The sequence below is a fragment of the Pyrgilauda ruficollis genome, unplaced genomic scaffold (genome assembly GCF_017590135.1).
Source record: "Pyrgilauda ruficollis isolate IOZ18807 unplaced genomic scaffold, ASM1759013v1 scaffold3, whole genome shotgun sequence".
Lineage (NCBI taxonomy): Eukaryota > Metazoa > Chordata > Aves > Passeriformes > Passeridae > Pyrgilauda > Pyrgilauda ruficollis.
In genome coordinates, this window is record NW_024524377.1 from 23,882,942 (window position 1) to 23,903,182 (window position 20,241).

Consider the following 20,241-nt stretch of genomic DNA (forward strand, 5'->3'; position numbering starts at 1 on the left):
TCAGACCATGTAACTTTTACAGTGCTGCTAGTATGTGATGGATGCATCTCTCTTAACAACCCACATATTTATCTGATTTACTGTGCTGGTCCAACGTGTTATTTTCTACCTTGCAAGAACAACCTTGCTTCTAGGAATCTGCCTGCATGATAAGATCGTGAACTAAATGTGCAGTTATTGTAAGAGACCACACATTTTACAGTAAAATTGAGAAAACTGATTATAGCAATCCCTCTGGAAACAAGAATAATCACATGATAAGACAGTGCTAATGGGAATTTATCATCTCTCATCACGTGTGAAGCTTAGAACAAAGCAGCAACGTGTGTGAACTGCATAGCTATTAATGCCAATGAATACCAGCTGAAGAGCTGCTGGGGACTATGAAGAAATGAGAAAAGGGAATCTGAACAGCCAGCCTAAGCCAATTCAGTATGCTTCAACCAGCTTACACACAGATATATATATATAACGTTTGTAAATGTTACCCAAAATAACAGCCTCACACCTATCCATACATTTCCCCCTCTACCTACATTATTCCATCCAAACTCCATGTCATTCTTGTATTTGTTCTCAATATATTTTAGCACAGAAGTCCAAGATCATGAGTATCTGAAGGGTATGTGCTTCTGCATGCCTACATGTCTGCACATATACACAGTGCCTCATGCACAGATTATTCCTAAATCACATATTTAAGATCCGAAACACTTTCTCCCATACAAAAGGCACCAAAAACCTACCCACGCTATTTTCTATTTGAAGAAAATAACACTTCACTAAACTTTACCTTTTTAAAGTTGTCTTGGGGAAGTGAGTGCCAAAAACCCAAAGTGACATGCACATAGCTTTAACATGAATGATACATCTACATCCCTTAGGTATCCTAACATTACTCTGCATCAAGCCCTGTAAGACATATGAAATCCCAACAGGTTAATGGTAGATGGTGAACTCCTCTGTTCTACTGAATAATGGTACATTTGCTGGACTATCGTATTTTCCACTGCCATGTTTTATAGACAGAAGCTTGGACTTTCAAAAGAGATTTTTTTTTCCCTAAATGAGAATAAAAAGAGATGGTTACGGGTAGGTGGCAGGACAAGATGAGAGAAGCACCCTGCATAAGTACCTGTGTGAGTCCTCTGGTGAGCCTTTAAGTGGGAGCTCTTTGTATAAACTTTCCGGCACCCATTAAATTGACAGCGATGAACCCTCTTCTTGTTTTCTGGGGATGCTTCTGTCCCTGTACCTCCTTGCTCACTGTCACTTTGCCCACTTTTTATTGTCCCCGCAGTCGCTGTTGCTACACCCACTTTCACAGAGCTGAGTGAAGTTTTCTTGGCTACCAGTTTCAACGTCACTGTGCCATCCACTGCTGAGAGAGTCTGTGGGGTTTTCACGAGGTGGCGGCTGAGCTCCGGAGAGGAAGGGGGGGTTAATGAGGTTACTGCATTGAGCTGGGCCTGGTTGACGGCTGTGTAGCCTTCTGTGGAAGAGCTGGTGGACTGCGAGCTGAGGCACGTCTCAGACAGCAGTTTGTCACGGGAGAGGATAATGTCCATGTTGGCACTTTTGTCACACGTACTCGTCTCCACTGGTAAAAGGATGGGGTCCAGCCGTCGGATATTGTCGTCTGCGTCTGGGGCTGAGGAGGCATGAAGGAAGCAGTCCAAATCCTCACCAAAGGTCTCAGAGATCTTCCGTGGTTCAGTCTGAAGGTATCGCTCCAACTCCAGGCACGTCTGCAGAAGGGAAAGGGAGAGGGGAGGGAGAGAAATCGCTGTTAGAGAGAGGTTACAGCACAGCTGCCACCGAGGGCAGGAGAACATGGTCCAGAGGCATTCCAAGACAGCATTCATCAACACCAACATCTTCTGGTGAGATAGTCACATACTGGAAGACATGAGGATTTGGGACTTGTTTGAGGCTGCTCAGAGATAGTCTGGGAATAGCCACATACGGTAGCAGGTATTATACTAGAAGTGAAGATACAACAACCAGAAAGTATCCACTACATTTTCATTAAAGTCTGTACATTGTTCCATGGACACCAGGGCCTTCCCAACTTAAAGTATAATCCGTCACTTCCATATGAAACTATCCTAATAGACTCATCATTTGGCACGTACAAACAAAAAAGTCACCTCTCCAAATAACTGCTTCCTCCTTCACAAACATTAACTTTCTCTCCAAATTTAACTCACTGTAGTTGGCTGAGGCCTAATCTTCCTTAAACAACACAATTCTGAAGCATGCCATTTTAAGATAGGAGGTAGAAAAGCTTCCAGTGAGACCACAGCTTGTTTAAAGGGCCTGAGAGAAGGAAAGGTGACAGAAAAAAAAGGTGACAGAGGGAGTTTTGGCATATCTGGTCAAATGGAGCTTCCTGTGTACAGGACGCTAGACTTGCACACAAACACACACTCACCCCTTTAAAAGTAGTTAAGTTGCAGTCAAAGAGGCTGTCACATAAAAATGTGCTCCTGCACCTCCACAGCAGTGATCATCAGCACAAGGATGGGATGAAGCTCCTATGTCAATGTGCCTTATTATGAAGTGTCCTGAGCTTGCACCAATAAAGCCTTCAGCCACCAAAGCACTGCCCCAGCGTCCTCCACAGCCAACATCAAAAACTTTTATTGTTTATAGAGAACCATTTGCTGTAGTTTCAGGAGCTTTTAATGGAGTTTATTAGCACTGTTTTTCATTTCTTGCAGCTTGAAAGGATAGCTGGTTTAATACCACCACTGTGATTTCACAGGGCATGGAGAAAGAGACATTCTAACTAATACATTTTAGAAACCTCTAAAAACTACTCCTCAGAGAACACTTCTACCAATATTAAGAAAGGGGTTTTAGTCAAAAAATTTTTAATCTATGGGAGCTGGGGACCCAACCACATCTCAATCTGCAGAGTCCAGCATCTGATCAAGAAATAAAAGCTTCATATGGCCAGAAGAGAGACAGAGACTTCTGCCTTCTGAGTACAAAGGTCCCATCAACAGGAATGTAAGAAGGCCCCACTGACAGCTCTCTAGGAACTGGCAGGTAATTTGAGATTATTACTTTCAAAGCTCCCACGAAACAGCACTGCTGGTTGCAGATACAATGTGGTGGGATGATTTTCAAGTTCACAACAAAATCTGCGACACTGTTGTTTATTTTTTAAATAATAGCTGATTATAGATCTGAGTGGCAGAGATGGACAAAAAGCAACAGAACAGAATATATGCAGGTGAGACATGCTATACTTTAGCATGTATGTTACATTCAAAGGTATGAGACTGTCTGTACACAGGCCTGGGCGTGGGACACATCAATTGTACTTGCCTTAGCAACCTTTCCATTTTCTTTATAAGGTGCATTTCTGGGACCATGAGAAACAGCTTTAGCTGGGAGTCTGGTCTCTCCCCAGATAAATCCTAATGGGTTTTGGGAGAAGCTTTCCAACATGCCACATAGTCTTTCAGTAATAACCCCCACCACCAGGAGAGGCAATGCTTTTGAGTTCTTCACATCATGTAATTTGGGCTTTCTGGTCCACTTAGTCTTCATCCAATGGGGCAGAAACAGGTTTAGGGGCCAAATAAATAAAAGCCTTCCAAAGGAAAGAGCAAGCATAATCACAAATTAGGGGTGGAAAGGGGGAGGGCAGCAGCAGGGAGAAGAGACAAGGACTCAAGGCCATTAAATCTGATGACAGTGACATGAAATTTCAATTGCTGTGGGATCAGAAAGCTGCATGCCAGCTCTGGGCTGCCCATGGAGGGGAGGCGAGCAGGAGGTGCTGCTCCTTTAAGGCATCACTACCCCATGACAACAATAGTGGGCCTGACAGTTTTTCCAGCTTCACCATTAATTTTCCATAAAGAGCGGTTTCTCGATGAGCCTTTTCAGGCAGAGCCTGATGCTTCACAAACCTGTAATTATTCCTGGCTCCCCCCTCCCGCAGCCACTGCACCTGTGCCATTTCAAGACACCAGCTGGTCATGTCTTGCCTTCTGCCTCTGAAATCCAAAACCAGAGGATCAAGCCCATCTCCCCATAGAAGGGGGGAGAAAAACAACTCAAAGAAACAATGTAATGCAGTCCCTCCCACCCACCCCCCTCAGCCTCTCCACCAAGTCAATAGCAGGGAAGAGCCTAGCAACTGCTGAGCCAGAAAAGCCCTGCACCTAATCTGCATGGCAGACAAAGCCTGGTGAGGGGTTATGGCCACAGCCCTTCCTTTACCTCCTGCCAGGGCCCTACCTGCTGCTGCACCTTTTTTTTGGTGGCAGAAACAAAGAATCTTTCCCCATATGCACTTCCCAGCTTATTCCAAGTACCTTATGCGACCTTCTCTTCTGGTGGTCCCAATCTCCCAGGGAGCGGTGCGGAAGGGTTTAGAAACCAGCCTGCTTTCTTCACTCTTTGCCCTGGCATGACAATTTTTAGTCCAACTAAGCCCACCACCTAGTCTTGAGCACTGACCTAGAGAAACCAGTCAGGCTGAGACCACCAAGGTCCCCACTCCCGGCTGGCGGGCCACTAGGAGGAGCAGAAAAGTTCTTTGGTCTTCATTCCCACAAAGCTATTTACCACTGAGCACATCAAAAACCAAAAACTAGTGGGTTTTGTTTGTTTGTTTGTTGGGGGTTTTTTTGGAGTTTTTTGTGGGAGGAGCAGGACCACTATCTACAGAGACACAAACCCAAACTGCTGAATTCAGATGATGGTGAATCCCTATAGATCTCCATTTCCACTACCAGCCTGGCAGGAAAATAGTTCAAGACTATCTCGGACAGGAGTGAGCTGCTCTTGTCATGCTCTTATCAAAGTTCTGCTGGACGTGCAGCTTCTCCTCACCACTGGTGCAAGAGAGGGAGCTTTGTGTAACACATGCAGTACACCACACGTGGCAGGAAGTCCCACTACCCTTTAGTTGCTACACTGCAGGCAACATGGTGGGTATGAAACTTTCTTATCCAGTGCCTGTATGATACATAGCAATAAAGACTTTAAAAATTGCAAAGAGGAGAAGAAGAAGATGGCTCCCTTCAAGAAAAAAAGAAGAAGATCCATAAGACTGCTGTTGGGTGTCAAGCCAGTTCCAGTGGCTAAGGATAAAAAAGTGTGACCCACTAATTCAACCCATCTGCCCTGATTAATGAGAGTTATTCTTCTTGCACCTTGCTCCTCAATTTAACCAGTTAAAAAAAGTGATGATTCATGGCTGACAAATAATACGATGTGACTTTGTGAAACCCCATATACTTGAAGTAAGCCAGATGGAAAAGGACAACCGTTTGGCATGTGGACAATCCTGTCAAGGCCTTTGTCTGATTTTTCCGTTTCAGATAACAATTGCAAAAAGTCTCACTTCCCCAGCAGAGGAACAGCTCCATCACCTGCAAGAAATGCTGTGTGTTCCCTCCCAGTAACTCAAAACATCTCTTTGTTCCCCATATTGCACTATCATCCAGGCCCTCTGGGGCACATGTAGTGGCAGAATACATGTAAACTGCACACCATGACACTTCCATGTGCAGTACCAGATCCTTCACACAGTACAAGACAGCCACTGTAGAGCTGTCCTATGCCTGCTAAGGACCTCCTTCTTGTTAGTCCCTTCAGAGTTTGCAGTGCGCTGGTCCAGGAAAATTCAGTGCTCAGTACATTTGTCAATTGAGAAAGGTATGACCTCTAATCTAGTTGGATTCTTACCTCTAAAGCTCATTTACTGAAAGTAAAGATTATTTATGAAACACATTGAGTATGCTCACCACTATGAAATACAACACAAGAGAAATCCAGTGTGTGCCTCTGACAGCAGAGATGTGAAACGTGTACCATTTTCAGCAGAGCTTAGTACTCACCTAACTCTACAGCCAGCAGAAATCAAGATAGTTTTGCCACTAACTGCAACAAGAAGACAAACCTCAGACTCTGCAATCCCTCCCAGACTTGAAGACACTTGATATGGTTCAGAGTCTGTATCTTAAGGTGTCTACCAGCTATCCAGGTTAAAGTTGACCCAGAACATTCAAAATCCAGATCAAGGAACTGGAATCATCACTCATGATGTTGATGTTTGACTTCATCTCTCTCCCAAGAGAGGAACCAGAAGGAAGGTTCTAGCTGGCACCACCACCATCATCAATGTGCCAAGCCTCAAGGCAGTGTATCTCCCCCTCAGAGAATGACGGGGAAAGACATGCCCAGGAGCCTTTGCAGGGACACAAGTTTGGCATCTAGGTTCAGGTCCAGACAGCCCTGGAAAACCTAATTCCACCTGATGAACCAAAATATACTCCTAGTTCTCAGGGTATAAATCTAAACTTGCCCCAATGAAATGCAAAGAACTAGTCTTGGTTGACAGCCATGTTATGTACTGGAATTTCACCCATACATACAGATTTTTGAAAAATAACAGGTCGCTTGAGAAGCACCTGCCCACATTGTGAAGTCTTTAAAGCACTCAAACTTCTGGGTGTTTTGCACAGGTAAAGATAGGACAATATCTCAACAGTAGAGTTCTGTTAAGGGTAAAAAAAAAAAGTCCAAACACTTATAATAATTTGAGGACCGAACATCAGGGAAGGCACTGTATCAATATGTTCATTGGCTTCCTCTGTTTTATTGATGCTGAAGTATTTTATAATGTCTTGATTCTGAATTTTTCTAGCAGATCATCAGAAGTTCCTATCTGGAAGTGCTAGTTACTTCTAAGTGCCATTTTACTGCAGATATAATTGGACATCAAGCACTGAACTTGGAAGTTATCCAAAACCTAATTAGGAAGTTGGATACTTAGATCAGGCTGTGACAGAAAATGAAAATGTCTAATGCAGCTGACAAGCAGGTCTGATCTACCAGGTCTGTTTACAATACTTGAAAGGATTCTCTTTGTAATTTACACAAGCAAAGCAGAGTTACACATGCAATAGTGAAGGTCAAATTTCAACTTCCATCATGACCCCATTGCTTTCCACTGGCATTTAAAAGAGGGGTCTCATCTGTAAAAAACAGTGAAAATTTCAAGACTGCATTGAAGGAGGAACTGTCTCCAACTGAAGACAGCCCAAAACAGTGACAGTAAGGTAGTGCCATTGCTGTTCCCCCATGCTCAGAGCAAACGGTGGCAGCAGGTCCGGTGCCCAGTATCAGTGTTTCATTGTGCACCAAAACAGCAAAAGCTCTGAGCGACACCGACACTTGCACTGCTGATACCACAGGCAGAAATTGAACTGGATATTGTGGGGCAGCCCTGAAGTTAAGAGGAATAAGAGATTCAAAACTCACCTGCCTCCCCTGAAATGCCATGCTATTTTTTATCCTTAACCCTAAAACAAGACTTGAACGATGGATCTTCTTCCCACTGCCAAAAGCCTTCATTACTTCCTGAACAACAACAACAAAGCCCAGTACTCTTGCCCATCTATTCCAAGATTGTCATCTGTTCCCACCCAGCTGCCAAAACCTCCAGCTTTTCCTCTTGGCAACTTTTACTGGGCAGTTGCTAGTCATGAAAAAGCTGCAGCACATCAGAAGCTTAACATTTGGGACAGAATAAAATAAACAGAGTCTTAGTATTAAAATAAGTAGTTTTGCAAAATACACTTGAGAAAAATGGAAAACTGCAGCCTGAAATGGAATATATAAGAAAGTTTCAAGCAATAGCAAATAATTTCTATTGCAAAGGTTTTAAGACAAAACTAGTCACATGTCAGTGCATCTTGCCTATGTGTTATATAGTTCATTGGGAAAAAAAAAAAAAAAAAAGAGAGCTAAAACCAATTTTCAGGTACAACAATAAGATACTTATTGACAGCTAACTTGCAGTACGTATTTGTATGCATGTTCCTAATCTGTTGTATATACTAAGGAAATCAAGGCGCAGGCACAGGCTCAGCCAGCAAAGAAAGATCATATGATATGCAAAGACTTGTCTTCCTGTGGTAAGTTCAACATACACCTGAGCACCAGGCAGTCCTCCCTAACACCATCCGAATGGGTCACACCAGCCACCAGTCTGAAATGGACAAGTCTATTAATTCTTGACTCCCCTACACAGGACTGAAGTCTCTGTTTGGTAGTTTCTTCAATACAATAATGGCCTGTACCCATTCTCCCTCTTGGTCTCAGCCCAAAGAATGAGTGTTAAGGAAGTGTATTTAGCCAAACCAGCCCATTCACTGCTATTCATGCACAACAGCACGCTCAATAAACTCTCCTGCCATGACCCAAATGGCTTTCTCCCTGGATCTTCTCCTCTTATGCTTCTTCAGAGTGTAAGAAATGCTGAAATCAGAATCCTCAACTGCATTCAGCAAAGATAATTTCAAAGTAAATATGTGGATATAAAGGACAGAATCACTACTTTCATATAAACATGACTCATTTTCCTGTTGCTTTGGGGCATGATGTAACCAGAGTTATCAAAGATTTTAACCAGACTCTAAAGATCAAAAGATCAAAATCAACTTTACCAGAAATTACCAGTTTTCACCAGCAGAAATGGGAGATAAAAAATTTCTTAAATAGGAAAAAAGTCTGAAGCCACAACTCTAACCAAGGAGTAAAAATCAGGCTTTGTTCCCTAATTTGATGATAATGAAATACATCTTTATCTAACTAATATTCTTTTGAACAGACAAGCCGAATTTTTTCAATAAAAATCTGTGGTATTTGGGCCTTAAGCATAGAGAATGGCAGTGCACTGGTTATGAGGTACTTAACAAAGGACTGCAGCTAAGCATGGCTGAATTTGATAGGCATCTAGATAGGAAAAAAAAAAAAGTATGAAAGAAATCTGCAAACACTGAACCAGGGCTTTGGAGGGCTTTTGTTTTTTTTTTCTTTTTGACTGTTTAATAAAGACAGAAAAAATATCTGTGACCAGTCACAACAACAAAAAATAGCATCAATGTCAGCAAAGGATTAAGGATAGCCAAATCAAGAATTCAAAAGTGCAAGCAATCCATTGTGCTAGTATCAAAATATGATAAAAGCCATGTGTGCTGGCACACCACCACATACCCTGCATGCTGCCATACAGTCAAGACAGCAAGTAGCCATACAATGACCATTTGAAACATTATATATAAAATAAGAATGTCTAAAAATGTTTCTGAAGAGGGCATTTATTTATATAACAACATTGGATGGCTTTGAGTGAGCTGGCTAGTAGCCCTCACTGCAAACTTTTCTCCAAACTTCATCAAGCCTGTATTTAACCTGTTGTCATCCAGTTTGGAAGCAGCTTTGGTTTAGCATTATAAACAGCAAAAAAGCACAATTAGTTCCTTGAATTGTCAATCCTAGCTCCCACTGAAATCAAAGGATCAGGTTCAAAGCATGCCCCCAGAGTGTGGTAAACTTCTCACAGGAAATGGATACGCAAGAGCAAATGCTGACGACTGTGGAATGTACAAAGCAGAGCAATATTTTAGGTCTTGAGCCTCAATTAAGATTCATCCTTACAAAGTATTGCAGGGGAGTTACACAGCAGAATTGGATTCCTTGTAATTACTCTGGTTAGGTTCATGAATGAAAAAATGTATTCTTTAGAGACATTTTATTAACATCCAGAGGTATCTTAACATTTCTTTCTCAACAGCTGACACAAATGTATACAGCAGTTGCGTTCACACACTCTCAGGCAACAGCATGCTCATAAGCACAGTCTGTCACAAGGAGCTTATTAAAGCAAACCTGGAGAAGAGATGTGATCAATACACTCAGTATACACACGTTTCCCAAGAATCCTGGCTTGTGAGTCATCTCGTCTGCTCTGACCTAAAAATATATTAAACAAGAGGATGCATAACACTGAATTCCTAACCCCAAACGTGCAATTCCTCATGCTGACTTTGTGTGATCAACATTTTTCTGCTGGGACTACTGTGTCTACCCTGTACATGACGCCCATTCATTATCACATCTCAGGGCTCAAAAAATCTTTTGTATGTTCCCTTTTGTATTATTTTTGGCTGTGGGGAGGAAGAGGTGGGGACCTGTCTGGGAAACAGGAAGCAGGAGGGGAATACGTTGGAGAATAAGGGCAGAACAAAAAAGAATAAAAGAACATTTATACCATTCCTAAAGGATAATAAACATATAGGACCAAAGCCTGCCTCCAGCCATGTGGGGAGCAGTGGGCTGTTTGCCTGAAGTTTAGACTTTATTGGGAGCACAACAACTGTCCAAGTGCATTTACAAAAAGTAATTTGCTGCTTTTTTCTTTGATTTCCTTTTAATCATTTGGGTAATTTGTTATCTTACAAGAGCAAGAAGATGCGTGTGCCACTGTGATAAATATGCCAATCTGGGCAAGGAAAAGAGAAGACAACAGATTTGAGTTTTGCTGTTGCACCAAGAAAAAAAAAATTCAGACTAGAAACAAAGTGATGGGAAGCACAACCGGATTCTCAGTAGGGGTAAATCAGCACAGAGCAGCCCCGATTTCATGGTTCCTGTTTACATCAGCTTGGGACCTTGCCAACACTCAAAATCCATGAAATGCTGCTCTTGATTAGCACTACTTAACTCTGTGGCTTACATTAAAAAGAATTCAGAATGTTTTTTGATGGCTGGAGATGGTTATTTTCTATCACAAGTCTTGTCTACTTTATTAGGGACAGTGTGACCTAAATGGAAAAATAGGAAGAATTTAAAAATAACAACTCTGAGATATCCTGTTGCTTAGATTTGTTTCTTGTCTCTGTCTCTCTTTTTTTAAAGTTTGGGTCCTCTATAAGAGGTATTCACAAACTGGTTTCTGCCACTTCTAGGCCAGGGTTTTCATCATCTATGCACAGAAACAACAGCCTCCATATTTGAATGTCCCATTGCAGGTAAATGTGCATATCACTCTAAAGCCTGGTGCTTTCCAAAGGATACTACATTACAGTCAAAGGTGTTTTTCCATTGCTTTTCATTTCTACACTGCTCTGCCATGGCTCTTGCTCCAAAACCCTTAGCCACCAGGGATTTTGATCAGCCTCAAAATCTCACAAGCAGGGGACTCAGGCTATTACACACCCTGATAAAAGCAGCATGGTCCTCTTTAACAGCAATCAGCAAGAGCACACTGGTTAAGAGCCTGCCAGTATTGGCCCAAATGCTCAGCAGCAACCCAGGCAGCCACTCACAGGCATCTGGGACCTGTATCCCCAAAATGCATTAGATCCAAAAAAAGAGAGGGGATCTGGCCCAGCCTTTTGTGGATATCATCAGCAGCACGAGGTGCGCTGTCAGAACTGGGCGAGGCACTGCTCACTCCCCGTGAAAGGATCACAGCTCAGCCTCATGGCAGCTCCCAGCAGGCTGTACGGTACTGGCTGCACATGGCATGGGAAGCCAGGAGATCCCATTAAGGGCCCTGCCATTTGCTGGCTTGAGCAAGCTCAGCAGGTCAGACCCCAGCTGCTCAGAGTCAGCACACCCCTGTGAGCCAATTGACACAACCACAGCTCGCACACTGCCTCACTTGCTTCAGTCTGTTGACTGTGGACACCCACCCAGTTGTTATGATTTTAATATGCTGCAATATGAAAGTGCTATTTCAGGACAAAGTTATTAATAGCAAAGCAGCCAGAAAATAGCCTAGAAGGAATGCAATGTTTTGGCATTCCTGGAAGATAGGATGACTTCCCAGCATCCAAGAAACCACCAGGGTTAATTCAAGATGTTCCTATGCACAAGCCTGTCTTTTGTCACTGCGTGATAAGCCATCATGACATAATTTCATAGGACCTGCACACTGCAGCAGTCCACAGAGACTACAATGCAGAAAGGCACGGAAGTTGGTACTTTGTTACTCTAAGTAGGCTGGTGAAAAGCAGAGCCTGGGTGCTGTGACAAAGCATCAGTAGGAACAGGTTAGGAAAAGCTCTACTCTTCCGGAAGGACAAGGATGGAACAGGACCTGTTTAAGCCCTTCTCAGAAACCTGTCTGCCTCCAGGACCTCAGAGAGGCCCTAATTTTCAACCTCTCTTCCCTTATCAGCACTCTTTCCTTTCCTTGTTTATTCATACTGCATTTCCTCAGCAATATTCTTTACTTGGGCAGGAGCTTCATAGTCAAGGCAAGTCACTGTACCTTCTCAGGTTCTCTTTTAAACCTTCTGTTTCTCCTGCAAAAATATCCTTGGAAATGCATTGGAGAATACTGTGGAAAACACCAGATCCTGACTCATTTGTGTTGGCAACTTTCCCCCTACAATTAAATGGGAGGGTCCAAATTAATTCCAGGTGCATCCCTGAGCACCAACACTCAGCAACACCTTGCAGAGATGATACCACAGAAAGGCATCTCTCCACTGGCAGGGCTCTTGGCATCCCTTCTGCCTGCACCCACACCGCTGAGAGGCTCTCTGTATGGCTTTCAGCTTTACAGCCCCATCCTTAAGTATCCTCCTTGAGCAAACCAAATGAAACTCAGCATTGCATCTTTCCCTAAAAGGAAAAGGACCAGATGATGATGGCAGGAATTGGAAGACATCATGCTCACAGCCCTACAGCATTACCCACTAAACCACCATAGAGAGCTCCAGCTCACTACTGAGAATGCATTGCAGGGAACTGCAGTCCCCCACCACACTCCAAAAAGGAAACAAACAAAACCCACTTACCAACGAGGAAAAGAGGAAACATATTGTAGTCATTATAAACCCAGCAGTGGACATGTTATCTGGCTTATTTCCAACTTTGACATTTAAAAAATGTAGCTAGTTTACCTTAAGTGTCCTATTTTCCCCAGTTTCCCTTTTCTAGTCTACTTAAGTCCATACAGCATCTCCCAAGATAAGCCTGCCTTTGTGGGTTGGCTTTATATCACTCCTTCCCTCTATTGTCTTTCTGAGATGTGATGGAAGTCTCCAATGTCACAGCTTGGAAGACTACAGCCAAGTTCCTTGGCATGCTTTGCAGGAAGGGGACGGGCGGGAACGGAGGAAGGACAGCCTCTCTCTCCAGCTGCAGGAGAGGGGTCCTCTCATGGTACAGCCAATGCTTCCTGGCATTTTGTTTATCATTAACACTGTTTAACTAAAGCTGTTTTTAGTAGCCCTCAAAGGTGGAGTCTGCAGCCAGCTCCTGTCATCCCAAACACTGCAGACCTCTGTCCCCATGCTTTGGTACAATCCCTGCAATTGCAAACATAAACATTATGTTCCTCCAAGTACAAATTACAGCTTTCAGGAACTGCAATTTTATTTTGGTTACAAACATACAAAGGTAGCCTTTATGGTGGGAGAAGAGCCACATGTGAGACCACAGGCTGAGTCTTTGCTTCACAGGAACATTCCTGGGAGTACTCTGCTGCTTTACCTCCAACCAGCTCTGCTTCCCAAGTGTTTAGCTTCCCAAGGAGTTGCACTTCCCAAGCAGCTGCACTATATTAGAGCTCAAGGGAAAGCCTTGTGGTGGCCTAGACTGCTGGAGTGATCTGCTTCAGTTCCTGCAGTGCAGGAACTGGAACTCAGAGAGAGACAGAAACACACTCAAAGTGTGTTTCTTTAGCTATAGCCAGCACTACTGGCAGCCTATGCATTTAGGATAACTTTCCAGGCACGCCTTGTGACTTGTTGTCACTCTGAGCCCCTGGAGGATACACGGCAGCAATTTTGAACACATGGACTCTGCTCAGAGCACCTTGGAGGTGCTCTGACTGTAACCACAGCTTCAAGGGACTTCCTCCATTTCAAGTGTCTCTAACCCTTCCCTGCTCTGCAGATGTCCCATCACTACCCAGCATCAAGCTCCGACACCTGTCAAAGAAGCATGATATCAAATTGCTCCTCCAAGCCCCTGAGTACCCCAAGGCATTTCAGTCCTCCTGTCAAGCTTGCTAATGTGTCCCTTCTCTGCCACGAGTAATGATGCATTCCTGGAAGCAAAAACTGCACTAAAAGTCCTCTTTACATGTGAGCTAAGAGCTTTCTTTGTCTCATACCATTTTTACTCATAAATATAATATCAAGGTGATCGTGTTCTTCTCAGACTACTCAAGAGTGTTCTGTAAGTAAAACCTGCAATTGGCAATTTATCAGATGGAAAAATAAAAGCCACATTCGGTTTCCCCCTACACTTAAAAATGACCACGTGCAGTCTTTGAAGCAGTCCAGTCTTTTTAACAAGGTCATGAGTATCAGCTGAGGGCAGGCACAGGAGGAGAAATAAAACCATCCTGCACATGTTTTCTCTTCTGCGCTGTTTTTTTACTGAGGTTTTGCTCACTTTCTAAGCAAAGAGGAAGCCTCTCCTGTTCCCATCACCCTGTGTTTATCCACATTCCAGCAATCAGTGGCTGCTCCTCCAGGCACTCTCCAAGGGCAAACAACTGGATCTTGCCACAATGCAATTTTGAACTTGAGCCACATTCAGCTGTGAGTGGGAGTGAGGTGGGAGCCCTGTGAGAAGCAGTGATAGAGGCAGTGGATGATGGGACAGCATGAAATCTTTTGAAAATGTTGCTCCTGCAGGCTTAGCACAGCACACCCTTTGCCCAGTGAAAGGCCTGGAAAATGCACTTTAGGAGGCAAGGCCTTAGGAGTCAAAATAAATCCTCCCAGATGTCCCTGGTGACAAAGCAGCCCAATTTGATCAATACAGCAGCATTACTAACACTGCACTGCCTTACATGAGGATAGTCATATGTTCTTGCCTCTGCTGAGAGTGGGGGAAGGGGTGCAAACTCCTACAACAATTCACAGGGGAAACGTCTCTCTCAAAATCATTAAGCCTGCATAAAGAATCTCTTACCCATTTTCATGGAAGCTGCTTTTTTGGGAGCTGCTTTTTTTGCTTTTCTGCTTCACTAGTATTGATCAAGCTCGGGTGGAATCCTAGAAATAGTATGTGCTTTATGGTTTTCTCAAAAAGAAATTTTGGTATTAACAACTTAGAATCTCCGTCTTCAGGCTTTTGTTTCTGCAGCCATGAACACCCTCCATTGTGGGGGCTGAGTATAGACACAAATGTAGGTGTTTAACAACAGAAGGTAGGACTTGACTTAATGGTTAGCAAATATTTTTGAATTACTATGAGAATTAGCAATTAAGTGCATTTGGATTCAAGCAGAAGTAGTAGTAGCAAAAAGGCCTACCTCTGTATATATATATATATACGTACACATAGATCTTGCTGCTGCTCCTGAGACCCAACCAGAGTCACGACCTTTCTGTGTTTGGCTCTTGAGAAACACATTTACAGACAGTTTTGGTAATTCGGGAATGACAAGAGAATGAGAAGGCAAAGAAAAACAGTCCTAGCCTATCACCTGCTTCACCACAGCCAACAAATCTGAGAATTTTGTAAAAACTAGGTCCAGTGCGTGCCTGGTGACAAGTTTGCAGAAAGCTAGAGAGGTACAACCCCTATATGTCAGGTGACTCAAACTGTATCAGAGAAGCTAAAGGCTAAGTCGTAGTAATGGCATGGGAGGAAGAAGTGACTAATAATAAACAAAAGTCCAGCAAATAGCCTTTAAAACCATGAAAAATACCTTTTTACCCACAAAGACAGGTGTCACCCACTGCTGGGAAAAAACCCTACCACAGAAATGGTGCATCTGCACCAGCCACCTTTTTCCAGCACTCATCTGGGACAACACATTGTCAAAACCAGAAAACAACAGACTTGCTCCCTCTCCACTGGGAAGAAATCCTGCTGTTCTTTCCCTCTGCCACCTCTCCACCAAAAAACACTGAGACCATCAAATCCAAATCCTATACCATGAAGGTTAAAAATGCTGAGTTTGAGCACACCAGACCACCTCCACATTGTGTCTGGTAAGCATTTCTCACCAGAGAAGTGTGGTGCTGCTTAGAGCTGCTGGCACAAAGTTCTTCCACAAAGGGGTGCTGCAGAAGTGTCTAGACAGTCTAAAATTAAAAAGAACAACTTATATGACACTGCCCACTGTCTGCACAGCAGCGACAGATTCTCAGAGGGAGGAGTAAATAGCTGGGGCCATAATCATAGCTAGTGGAGTCATCTTAATTTACACTAGGCAAGAATCTGGCCCAGAAAAATATTCCTGTAAACTTTGCAGCCAAAAATTCCTCTGCTAGACCACATTCCACCAGTCAAACTGCCAGGGAAGACAATTGCAGAAATAATTTAATTAAAATGGAGATCAGGGAGCTGGTATCCTTTTCAAGCTCTGCTCTTGACTTCGTCTCTTCAACAACCGAGAGCTTGGGTGTCCCAGTTTCCCAGCCTGTAAAATCAGCATGCTACAGCTTCTCTGCTTTCTGAGGACAATGGATGTGAAGCATCCTATCTGCTCAAAGCCCAACCATCAAATCAAACAGATATCTGAATGCTCTAAACCTTCAGGTCTTGGATGAAAGGGCATGTATTTTTCTCTGCTGAAACAGCTCTGTCGTTGCTCTTGGAAAATTTGATCTTTAAAAAGTCAACTTGCAAGTTTTGTTTCCAAGACTGTAGGTGTCAGGTTCTCTGACTTATTGGGATACTGCTAAGGATTTTCACTGCTACAGACTGCTCAAACTTGCCAGCACAGTTCTGGTACTGAAGTAAGAGTCAAGCAGAGAGTGCTGCTTTCGCACAATTTTGTCATTCGTATTTTATTTCTGAACTTCCACTTTTGTTCTGATTAGCATCTGGGAGGACAGTGAATTTTCTGCATATTCAACTCTTTCAGGAAATTATTAGATGAAAAAAATACACCCAGGATACAGACCAGTGCAATCACATGATCAAGTCATAAGGATAGTGCCACGTGATGTCTCATTGTAGCAGGTCCTTTGTTTTCACTCCTCAATTTCTGTTAAAACATTTGGCTTTTTACTGGCCTGCAGAATCATTAGCAATGGCACATGGCTTAGGACCTGGTTTTTTCCAGTCTTCATGTTCCACACAAAAATCCCTCACAGATACCCACAGCTTAAGAGCTTTTAGAATAAAGGGGAGGTAGACTACAGTTTCTGAGAAAAGCGTTCACAGAGGCAGAACCAAGCAAGAACCCAGAGAGCCCTGGTGCCTGCAGCCAGCTGTGTGCCCCACTGCTATTTGACGAGGCCCCACTGTTTTGTTATACCCCCAGCAGACCCTGCACAGAGCCAGCAGCTTCCCTCCACACAGGAAAGAAAGGGAATCACCCATCTTCTGAAACACCAGGAAAGTATTTCTTTGTCCTGCAAGCAGCCCAAGCTGATTCAAAGGATGGTTAAGCAGCACAGTGGACAAACACAGCAGGAAGGCCCAGAGCCCAGGGTGTCCCGACAAGCAAATGGAAAGCACCTCACAGTCCAGAGCAGCTGAGGTTCATGTGTCCCCCTTCTATCCCTCCCCTGGCTCAGGCAGGCTCCTCTCCTTATGTGAGGGGCTTTGACAAATCCTCTTTTAAGGTGCATGGCCAGGGTGTGGGCAGCCACACCGCTCAAGGCCACTACAGTGGATAGTGGCAGAGTGGGGGGACCCTCCACAGGGACAACTGTGGGACCCCACTACTGATCACGGCATTTCAGGCAGCCTGCTCCCTGCCCACCTTGGAGCTACTCCCTTTCTGAAGAGCTATGCAGCCCTTGGAAGGACCTGGATGGGCTGGAGAGGTGGGCAGTGAAGAGCAATCAGAAATTCCACAAAGGCAAGGTCCTACACCTGGGGAGAAACAACCCCCCACACCAGCACAGGCTGGGGCTTGCCTGCTGGAGCAGCTCTGTGGGAAAGGACCTGAGGGTCCTGGTGGACAATGAGCTGTTCCTGAGCCATCAGTGAGCCCCTGTGGCCAGGAAGGCCAATGGGATCCTGGGGTGCATCAGGAAGAGCATTGCCAGCAGGTTGAGAGAGGTGATCCTGCCCCGCTGCTCAGCCCTGGTGAGGCACATCTGGAGTGCTGTGTCCAGTTCTGGGCCCCTCAGCACAGGAGAGACACGGAGATCCTGGAGCCAGTCCAGAGAATAGCAACAAAGAGGATCAAGGAACTGGAGCATCTCTATTACGAGGAAAGGCTGCAGAGCTCAAGGTTGTGGAGTCTCCCTCACTGGAGAAGAACCACCTGGACACAGCCCAGTGCTATGTGCTCCAGGATGACCCTGGATTAGACCAGATGACAGACTGTGGTTCCTTCCAACCATACCCTCTCTGTCATTCTGTGAAGAGAAGGGTAGAGGTGTGCTGGGTGGGCACCCAAATTCAAGGAGCCTTTATTCTTCAACTATGGTCCAGGTTAAACACTGTTTCACATCCATCAACCACAAAGCCAGTGGTGTTTAACTAACTAAAGCACACAGATATTTTTTCCCAATCAAAGGTCAACAATGCACAGCAGCCCTAACAGTTTTTCCCAATACTAATACCACCCCACAGTTATATTTGTGCTTTTAGGCTCTTTAAAATGCTGAGATCTTTCATGACTCACTCTCAAAAGCCAGCACTTAGAACCAGCTACCATCAAGTCAAGTCATCAACACCAATTTGACTTCATCCCATTTAAAGTCTGTTTCATTAAACAAACAAACACAAATTTGGCATCTTTTTTTGTTTCCCTTTACTCTGATGGATCACAGCCCTTGTTATGAAAACATGCTTAATAAAAACAAATTGGAAAACTAAGGAAACTCATAAAAAGCTCTGATTGTGAAGAAAAGCAGGGAAAAGGGCTTAAGGAGGAAATGATACATTTTTCTGTGATGCCAGCAGAAAGAGGCAGTTTATAGAGAAAACCACATAGTGGCAGGAAATAAATCCTTGAGACTGAATTTGGAAAAACACAAATTAATGCATTTATGGAACAAACAGCAACACAACATGCACACCTAACAGAAAGCAGAGATCCAGTAAGGCTGACAAGAGTCCTAGAACAGATAAGACACAGAGAAGACCAATATAGCTTTGAGAACACATTCTAAGCGTCTGATACACAGGAAAACTTGAGGGAACAGAGAGATGGAAAGTATGACAAAACTCAAGAGGACATGCACCTTTATTACTATTTATCACGTCTGTTCTGCAGTCAGAGTTGTAATCTCCAGTCAATGAGCAGGAGTCTTATTTCACATTTAGATAAAAAAATCCATGAAACAGGTAATATAGATGAAGATGGTGAAAAGCATCACAGCTTTGTGCAACTATGAACACAGTGAATCCAAACAAAGCACCAGACTTGCTCATGGAGAACAGAGAGAATATGGGAGGAAGAAGACTTGGACAGCAAAAGACAAGAGTCTGTTAGATATTCCTCCCCTAAAATAGGTTTTGGCACAGGCTTCCAAGGAATACAAGGCTTCACACCAGGTGGATTTCAAAGGACATTGGAAAGCACCACTGAGGCATACATTAAGAAACGGTACCTGGGCAGAATTTCATGATCTAACAGCTTCCAGAATTTGCTTGTTTTTCTCTGAGCGAGATCTGCTTATATGCAGTTTATTGCTGCTGGATGAAGAAAGAGACCAAAAATGCTTTTCATCATGTGCACCCTGCTCTTGAATCTCATTTTCCTTCAAAATTAGCCAGTAAAACCCACTTGCTGAATATAAGGTGTTCTCTGACCCTTCTCTAACCTTAGAGACCAAGCTGCAGTGCGAATGTTTCCTTTCCCCCATGATATAACATAACATGATACAACATGACACAGACTCACGCTGGATTCCAGCCAGAGGAGGAGGAAGACCCCACTTCCATGAACCTGGTCTCTCCTCTGAGACAATGTTTCCAACCTGACACACAGTACATATGTGATGGATTCTCAAAATGAAACGTGTCTGGCCATCCCTGTGTGCACAAAGAGGGATGGACCCTCCATGACTCATGTTTATACTGCAGCATTTCAACATTATTAAAACAGAGCAAAAAGGCCTCAAAAAGTACTTGTGTACAGAAGTGGATTTTAATGTCAAAAAGGCCACTCTGGTAATTCAGTCTCACCTCTGGATGACGTAGTTCACTGAAGTGCACAAAGAGCTCCCTTGAACACTCATTTATAAGCATTTTCACTGTTAGACATGAAAGTCTGGGAATCTTCAGAATGGGAAAAAATCAGAATGGAAACCTTCCTTCTATCCATGCATTGAGACTTTCAAGAGACTTCTCTCACCTGTCATCATTTCACAGATGGGTATGACTGTCCTGGGGGAATCTGTGCCTACACCAGACATTATCCTACCTTGCACTGTTGGGAAGGCCACATTTAGCTCTTAGAGACATTTTCTAGTTCCCTCCCACACCCACATTTTCTTCATTTATAAAACCAGTGAAAACAAATCATGCTTCACCTTCAGT

At 43.7% G+C, this 20,241-nt stretch overlaps 1 protein-coding gene across 1 annotated transcript in view; it reads right to left on the reverse strand.

Moving 5' to 3' along the window:
* Positions 1-20,241, reverse strand: part of KLF7 (Kruppel like factor 7) — a 65,414-nt gene that overhangs the window by 33,351 nt on the left and 11,822 nt on the right. Inside the window, exon 2 of the mRNA XM_041473347.1 lies at positions 1,136-1,748. Within this exon, the coding sequence (XP_041329281.1) occupies positions 1,136-1,748 (613 nt within the window). The remainder of the gene's footprint in view (positions 1-1,135; positions 1,749-20,241) is intronic.